The sequence below is a fragment of the Polyodon spathula genome, chromosome 27 (genome assembly GCF_017654505.1).
Source record: "Polyodon spathula isolate WHYD16114869_AA chromosome 27, ASM1765450v1, whole genome shotgun sequence".
In the NCBI taxonomy this organism is placed as follows: Eukaryota; Metazoa; Chordata; class Actinopteri; order Acipenseriformes; family Polyodontidae; genus Polyodon; species Polyodon spathula.
In genome coordinates, this window is record NC_054560.1 from 4,665,218 (window position 1) to 4,674,052 (window position 8,835).

Consider the following 8,835-nt stretch of genomic DNA (forward strand, 5'->3'; position numbering starts at 1 on the left):
TGAATATAGTTGTCTAAAGTCCTTGTCCCCTTTACGACACGATGACAACACTGTAATTTACATCAGAGCCACATCATCATCTGGAGTGGGAATGGTTGAGGAATTGAAGACGCTGGCGAGAATGCTGCCTGATCATTTGTCCCCTCTGGAGACCCCGCCCTTTATTATTTCCCGATCGCTGTACCCTGCTTTCTCAAACACCAGCGCTGCATTGCAGTCATTGCTGACTCCTCCTGTGTGAGTCACCTCAGCAGAATGGAGCTTCAGCAAGTGGAGGCTTATCAAGGGTTATCTCCGCTCGCAGATGTCACAAGAATGAATGAATGCCTTCGCTCGTCACTCAGTTGAGTGGAAAGAAGCTGAAGCAGTTAACTTTTCAAATCTGCCTCATATGGAAAGTATTTTGTTAATTTGACTGCTGTCAATTCACTACTGGAAGTATGATTATGAAAGCCTTTTTGATAGAAACACATTTTTGATTTGAGGGTGAAGGTGAAGGCCCTAGTGGGGGCCCATTACCCACTCTCTAGTTTGGTGTCTCGTTATTTTCTAGAAAAGTCCAGTTTTTAGATGCAGGTAAGTTACAAATATAATTGTGACGATCGTTAAAATCACACAGACACAAGTAGTTTCCCAGGAGCCTCAGTCCAGGCTTTTTAATCTATGTTACTTTGTAACCCTTAGTATTTAAGCACTAAGAGATATCTTAGTTTAAAAAAAAAAAACCTCCATCTGCAGCCACTGACACAATTCCTATGTTGCTGTGTCTCAGAACTTGTGTTTGTATGTCAACACTTCATCTTCTGTCAGAGGGTTATTAATGGAAACAAGACCTTTTATTTTTCCTTTAAGAAAATACAGAGATCCAAATAAGGAGATTGGCTGAGGGCTGCAGAGAATCCAGCCCAAGTTATTCCTTAGAAAGGCGTTGAGTGAAGGATCTGGAGAGGGGGGAGCACCAGAGACCAGGGCAGTCTCACCACCAGTCAGGTTTTTGTGGGAGTCGAAAGCTATCTGAAGCAGCCCCCGGACTCCACACTCACTCTCTCGTAGGCTGTGTGTGCCCCCTCTCTCTCTCCTGAGTGGTGCTCTCTGCCTCTCTTTGGGTGATTCCATCTCTCTCTCTCTCTCTCTCTCTCTCTCTCTCCTCTCTCCGTCTTGGAAGTCAAGAAGTATAAGTTAATTTTATTTTGTTGTTTGGAAACTCCTAACCTCCAGCCGCCATGGAAGCCATCAAGAAGAAGATGCAGATGCTGAAGGTGGACAAGGAGAATGCCATCGACAGGGCAGAACAGGCAGAGTCTGACAAGAAAGCAGCGGAGGACAAGAGCAAACAGGTGAGTGTGATTCCAGGGACAGGTGGGGAGCCAGCATCACTCCCTGCACTCCGATACACAAACTGAGGACACATAAGAACCAAACCCCTGAACCTGAGGTCTCTCCTGGGAGAACCATTGCATAGCCTTTTTTTATTTTTAGTATTACTGCATTACAGTGAAAATGCAGTAGGAGGCTGAATTGTTGGCTTATGTGCAGCCATAGCCAAAAGTTTAGCATCACCTAGAATTTTAGAATGGAGATATAATTTAAAAAAGAAACTATATGAACCTAATTTAGATCTTTTATTTAACATCATGTAATCAAATAAACTACAAAATGATATCGTAAAAAAAAAGTCTAATGGAAGCCATAATAGTAGTACAGTGTTTCATGCTAGATTTTGAAATGTCACGTTTTAAAATTGTTGTCAGTTTTTCGTTAAGTATATAGAAAACTACAAAGCGGTGTGTGATTCAATATGTTAACGCATCATGATTCAACAGGTTTCATCGGACTTGATGAAGCAAAATGAGCTAATTCTAGAGGTTAATGCAAAACTTTTGACCATAGCTGTGGGTGATACATTGACCCATCTATCACTAAATACAGATTGTAAATACAGTGGAAAACAGTCCATTAAACTCCCTTTTGTTAGAAGACTGGTGCAGAGGGTGCTGCGTTATAGGGCTACGATAGTCCTTTGCTTATGAGTAATATTCTGGGGGAAAAAATCAAGCCATATAAGGAGATGCAGAAGAGTCATAAAAATGGAAGACCAATAACATTACCAGTTACGCAAAGCATGCCACACGTAGCACATTATTAGAGCTTTAGCTGGCAGCTGTGATGCCAAATGAACTTTTTTTTTTTAAATATTTTTTTATTATATATTACATTTTCCAATACAAATCCAAAAGCAATATTTCCCCTATAAAAACAAAAACGATCACGCTAAATTTGAGCTTTTCATTAAGCAGTGTTCCAGTGTTTACAATGCTATACATTTTAACACGGTTTGCCATGGTTTGTTTTTTTTTGGTATATGCTTTACCACACCTCTCCGGACTTTACCATGCTTATCTATGCTTTACCATTCTTTCATGGTGCTTTATTACGCTTTGCCAAAAAGGGATAGCTTAAGAATATACAGAATATTCCTATGTAATCAACCTCCAGTCATCATGATATATACAGTCGTAAACTTTCATAAGGTATATAAGTTACCTTGGTTTGCCTAATTAAAAAAAACAAGATAAAAATATGGAGAATGCATACACGCAGCAAAGCAGATAAAGACACCAGCTGCCTGCTGTCGAAAGATGATGGGAGAGCAGGCCGGGAAAGCTGGGGTCCCAGCGGGTGACAGAGGACTCCATCATACTTCCATCACAGATATAAACAGCAACCCACTGCCCAGCAGCCTGGGACTAAAGCAAGGTTTATTATAGAGATAGATAGCTGCAAATGAATAAGGATTATCCAAGGGCCCTTCAGAGAATTAATGTTACTGGACCCGACTGATAAAGGATACTTAAGCATACAGTGTTCTCAGGGGCATTGGGTTTAGCTGCCTTGGTAATGCTTTCTATAAATACATTGCAATATGCAGCTGTCACCTTTCCACCTTTTCTCTCAGAATGCTCTCAAATTTGCTGCTAATTGGTGGGGTTAGCAATCAAGCCATCATTCAGGGTCGTCCCTCCTAAAAGAGGTATGCCTGTGGTAAAAAGCAGAGTAAAGGGGTAGTAAAGCAGGCAGAGCTGGAATTGAAGACAGCATGTATATACAATCTACAAAACACACTGGAGTAGACTCGCTGGCCCGTGCCTTTATCAGTGTACTATATACAAACCTAGAGCCTGTTTACAGCCAATAGATTCGATTCTGAGTACAGAAAACACAAGGCAGACTTTAGAACGTTACCGTAAAGAGAATTTCAATGGACCTGTTGAACCTGCCTCCCAGCCATCCCCTATGTCCTGCACTAGAAAGACCTGCTGAAAACCAGCCAATCACCACCTCCGACCAGCATGCACCAGTGCCGGTCATTGCTGGAATCTCTCTCAGGAATGCACAGTGTAACCATGGAAACTGCATTGTCAACTGCATACCATGACACACCCTCAATTACACAAATAGGCAACTGTAGCATTAAACTAATAGAAAACAAAACAGCCAAATTCAATTCATAGCTGTATGCAAAAACCTCCCAAAATTTCCCAATTACCCTATATCTATAGCATGTCCCATGCAGCAGGCTAACCATGTATCAAAACTGTGTATCTCAATCTAGTGTTGTTGTATATTTCAGATTAGAATCAGCTTCCTAGTCAAATACAACACTGTTTGGATCCAGAGATTGAAATAAAAGACCCATTGAATAGATAGTAATAAATACTTACCATGATGACAGCACTAAACAGATTACAACACAGAGGAGCAAAGATAATTAAAATTGCAGGCCTCTACCTGCCTCTGTCCACACGATGCCTCTAGTCCTCTACCTGCCTCTGTCCACACGATGCCTCTAGTCCTCTACCTGCCTCTGTCCACACGATGCCTCTAGTCCTCTACCTGCCTCTGTCCACACGATGCCCTTAGTCTTTACCTGCCTCTGTCCACATGATGCCCTTAGTCTCTACCTGTCTCTGTCCACATGATGCCCCTAGTCTTCTACCTTCCTCTGTCCACACATGATGCCCCTAGTCCTCAGCAATGCTGTTCCAATGGTACTGTAGGCTCAGGGTTCAGCTGAAACGAGAGACGGTCAGTTACATCTGGAGAGACACATCTTCAAACAGGGTGCGCCACTTTACATGTCCTTTGATGTGAGTTAGGGTTAGGACTGAGGTTTGGGATTGGATTTCGTACAATGAATAAGAGTGAAACTCAATAGCTTATGGAGTTCATTGGGTCGACAGGGAAACAGCAGGTCTTTTCTCATATTTCCTTGGACGGGTCTTCGCTGTCATGAAGTGGCCCTTGTTGCACGTTGCTACTGAAAAGGGCTTTGGGCATGTTCTGTATCCACCACCCTAGCTTTAGAACCATTCCCACTCCATTCCTAATAATCACGCAACTTGTTTGCTGTTACTGTGTAAAAGAAGTGCTCAGCTACAGCCCACGAGAGTAAGAGATTGACCTCCCCCTGCTTTGTAGTGGTTGTTCACAGGGAGGCTGTTACACTGCCCTGATAACCTCCTATAAAGGTAAACCGCCAGAAACCAGATAGAGAAGTACACAGGGAAAATATTGATTTAGAATGATAACCGTAATTTCGCAAGGATACGGAAAGGAGTGGAAACGGCACCAAAGACAACAAGAAAGATGCGATCAGTCAGTGCCTGAGTCGGTTGTGTTCAAATACTGACCCCCACCCCCTCCTTCCCCTTCTCTCTTCCTCTCTGCCCAGCTGGAGGACGAGCTCGTCAGCCTGCAGAAGAAGCTCAAAAGCGCGGAAGACGAGCTGGACAAATACTCAGAGTCACTGAAGGACGCTCAGGAGAAACTGGAGCTGTCCGAGAAGAAAGCCGCAGATGTGAGTAAGTCGAAAACACAGGGAGCGTCGGCCCAGCCAACACACCAGCCCATTTTGTGGCTTGGAACTTGGTTTCAGGAAACTAGGTTTCAGGGCATGGCATGGCACACCAGGGGAGACTTGAGGTTTGATTCAGCAAAGTTGCCTCAAACTAGGTCTCCTGGTCTGCTGGATAACAGTTTTCAAACCTAGGTAGTGCTGTACTCCCTAACCAGCAGCCAGTGTAAACACTAGAAGTGATGGGACTGCCCTGTTTCTCCTTGTTATCAAAATCCCAAAGGCAGCACATGATTCCTGACCTTTGGAAGGCAGGGAGAGCGAACAAGACTCGCCTTTGTGGATTATACACATGGTCACAAAATTGCCTGGGCAGAGAGGACCAGTCAGACACAAAGGTAAATCAGTTACAGACAAGAAATAGATGTTGGTGAAAGCGGAAGGGATTATTTTTTCTATCTTTGTAACTTATCCGGTAGGTCAGAATTAAGAAGCACTTGCAAAGGATTTGATATCAATACCCTGTACTGGTGTGTGCAGCTATAAACAGACCCCACAGATTGCCCAGACTAAACCAGGAGTGATTTTTTAAATCTTGTTTTAAAAGCTCTTCAGATGTGTCTCCCTTTAGTTCTAAAGCTGAGGGAACACAAAGCCACTTCGTGGTTTGGAACTTGGTTTCAGGAGACTGGGTTTCAGGTCACTGCACGACACACCAGGGGAGACTTGAGGTTTGACACAGCAAAGTTTCCTCAAACTTGGTCTCCTGGAACCAGGTTTCAAGCCACATCTCCAGTACTTAATCTGTAAGAAAGAGGTGCAGGGGCGCAAGCAATGACGATAATATCGTTGTTATGAATCAAAATCAGTTGTTAGCTTGGTTTGTTTTTATTCTCTATTAATTAAATTCTATTCATTGAAAAAAAGACCGGAGAGAATGAGACCGTTGCTATTGGTTTTCTATTTCTTTGAATAGGCGAAGGTAAGGGTAAAGTTCTTGAGTGGGCCTAGAGGTACAGTCCTTCTTTCGCAGCCAGTGTAATCTTTATGGTACTTAGCGGAAATCATAAAGTAATTAAATGGCTCCTGTCAGAGGACTGTGTTGAGAATTTTAAGAAAACGCATTTGCGATCAAAACATGTTACGACATTTTTTAACTAGCCGAAGAGGTACAAATTAGCCACTGCACAGCTCGTGAAAAAGTGGTTTCGCATTCCCTCATCTTAAGAGAGCGTTGTGTTCCAAACCCTGGTAGCAATTCAAAGCTGCTTCTCTCTCTCTCTCTCTCTCTCTCTCTCTCTCTCTCTCTCTCTCTCTCTCTCTCTCTCTAGGATGCTTGTATATTTATTGTGGCATTTATAATTCAAAACTTTATTGACCCTTCCAGGCATCTTACAGGAAAAGGTCTTTGCCCATTTCTCCAGGAGTTCCTGGGTCTGGGTGTTGATAAGCCTACAGTATATGTAGGAAGTGCTAAGGATTCGCGACAGCTCTGGTATTCCAGCTATGCAGCTTATGCAAACAACCGCCCCCTCCTCCAGTGCCTAATGCAATCAATATTTCAGCCTTTTCCGCTGTGTCACATTTTCAAGCTATAGGCTACTTTTCCATTGGAAAATTCTCAGTAACTTGAAGCAGAACCCTCAAGAGTTCTAACTTTGAAATCTTAGCTGTTGCCCAGAGAGGATAGAAACCCGTATTAAACTGCTTTGAAAAGTAATTCACTTTACATACAGGTATCTCTCTCTCTCTCTCTCTCTCTCTCTCTCTCTCCATACCAGTAGTATCACAATGGTATACATTCTTATTTGTATTCGATTGCAGTACCAGTTCAGTAAATAAATTGCATTAAAACACAGATATTTAAGTGCTGTAGTCGTTTCAGGAAAGCAGTTTGCGTCTTTGAAACGTGCGTTAGGAGAAAAAAAAAATGCTTACTGCCAGTTGCACATGTGTTTTCACTCAGTCGCTTTAAAATGAATTGCAAGAAGTTATTAATGAGAATTGAAGAGCCAGATGTTTAAATATGTACTGACTGACAGCTTAAAATAAATAAATCAAACCTTTTCATCAGCTACAGTGACCGAGGAATATGCAGCTTCTCTGCCAGTCTGCAGTAAACAGACACTGCACAAGGGAAAAAATATATAATTTAGAGGAGACCCCGCGTTCTTTCTTAACTGCGTCTGCCTTTCTATATATATATAATATATATAGATATATATTATATATATATATATATATATATATATAGTGTACGATATATCACAGATAGTAATGAGATAATCGATAGGTCAGATAGGGACCACGGGGTAAGATTCACAATGACGCCATTGTAAAGCTGCACTGAGCCGTCACAATGTTTTGTATCAAAACACAGTGTAAAATATAAAAAATACCTTTAAATGAAGTTGAAGATTAGCTGCATTGCTTTGCTTTAGTGTAAGCGTTGGTTTGTTACAATTTGTAACAGGATACGGTCATGTGGGTTAGAATACTGGTGTCATCATTCGTCTGGTTAAATGTGACTCATTTGACGAAATAGCGGGTTTGTGGGAGAAATAATTGTATTTCAGTTCCAGTTGCGATAACTGCTTTAGTAAACAAACAGCTAAAAACAAAAGTGTTTTTTGTTGTTGTTTGTTTTTTGTTTTATTGTAAGTGTTAACTTGAGTTGTGTATAATTCTCGTTCTGCAAAAACGGTATGATTCTCCACTGGTACAGTATCTGGAACGTATTAAACCTGGTTAAGACGAATAGGGAGCTAATGAATGCATTGCGAACAACCGCTACACGAATTAAGAAACTAGAGGTGCGCTCTGTCTACGTAGCACACAGCAGGCCCATTCGACTTAACCCCCTAACTATTAGAAGATTAAACAGCTGTATTCGCTGTATTGTCAAGTAAAACGTTAAGGTTGCATTGAAAAAAGGATTATATATTTCATATATATATATATATATATATATATATATATATATATATATATATATATATATATATATATATATGCACTATTTGTGTGATATACTTTACACACTATTGAAATATGTTTAGTTTAAATTTTTAAAATAACTATTGGTATAAAAACCCATATTTTGAATATTATAAAAATAATTTAGGTAAATCGTTTAACAACTGACAAGACTTTTATATTACATTATTTAAGGAGACAATACGTTTTTTTTGTTTTTCCTATAGCACGTCATTCATAAAAAAGACACATTCGTGTCAGTAATATAACGAGTTCCCCACACGCTATTACGTATTATCACTTATTGTGACAGATCACGTTCGTTTGGATTCTAGTTTTTTTTTTTTTTTCCCAAAATATGTCTAAACTGCAGCATATTTGCATACACCCTGCGGAGACATCACCTCTCCAAGCCCCGCCCATTCTTTAACCCTGAGCTCATCAAAAGGAAACTGCTCCTTAGGATTGGAGGAGCGCGTTAACTTTCCTTCCACTTTCATGCATTTTTGTGCGGTGTAAGGAGAAATCAATCCTCTATCAACAGCTAGCATTCCAGCAACTAATACAGATAGCCAGATTAGCGAGCCCTACGCTTTATTAGGTGAACTGGACCGTTTTTTTTGTCTTCTTCAGTCGGAGGGGGAAAAATATATAGTTGTACGTTTTAGTGCACTTGGAAAATAAAAGCAAACTAGACGGGAAATTAAAACTTTTTAATAGTCAAACGTTGTTTTGTGTTTTAGTTTTTTTTTTTTAAATAAATATATATTTTTATTTTATTTTGGTATACTTTTTACACTCGATTTATTTTGTCATAAGTTGGTGTTTTTAAAAACAAAAACAAACAAACAAAAAAAAAAAACTTTGAAGAACAATGGCAGGTTTGAACTCATTGGAAGCTGTGAAAAGAAAGATCCAGACTCTGCAACAACAAGCGGACGATGCAGAAGAACGAGCCCAGGAATTGCAGAGAGAAGTCGACAGCGAACGGGAACTCAGGGAAA

At 40.6% G+C, this 8,835-nt stretch overlaps 1 protein-coding gene across 1 annotated transcript; it reads left to right on the forward strand.

Moving 5' to 3' along the window:
* Positions 1 to 919: 919 nt before the first annotated feature.
* On the forward strand, positions 920 to 5,065 carry LOC121301633 (tropomyosin alpha-1 chain-like). The gene is made up of 2 exons (XM_041231190.1): positions 920 to 1,337; positions 4,733 to 5,065. The coding sequence occupies exons 1-2, from the start codon at positions 1,224 to 1,226 to the stop codon at positions 5,048 to 5,050; spliced, it is 432 nt and encodes a 143-aa protein (XP_041087124.1). The 5' UTR covers positions 920 to 1,223; the 3' UTR covers positions 5,051 to 5,065.
* The last annotated feature ends 3,770 nt before the right edge of the window (positions 5,066 to 8,835 follow it).

What these genes read in the sequence shown, in the direction of transcription:
- LOC121301633 (XM_041231190.1), top strand. Translation starts at nt 1,224, where the DNA reads ATGGAAGCCATCAAGAAGAAGATGCAGATGCTGAAGGTGGACAAGGAG. An exon ending in CGGAGGACAAGAGCAAACAG is followed by an intron (nt 1,338 to 4,732) that starts GTGAGTGTGATT and finishes CTCTCTGCCCAG; the next exon opens with CTGGAGGACGAGCTCGTCAG.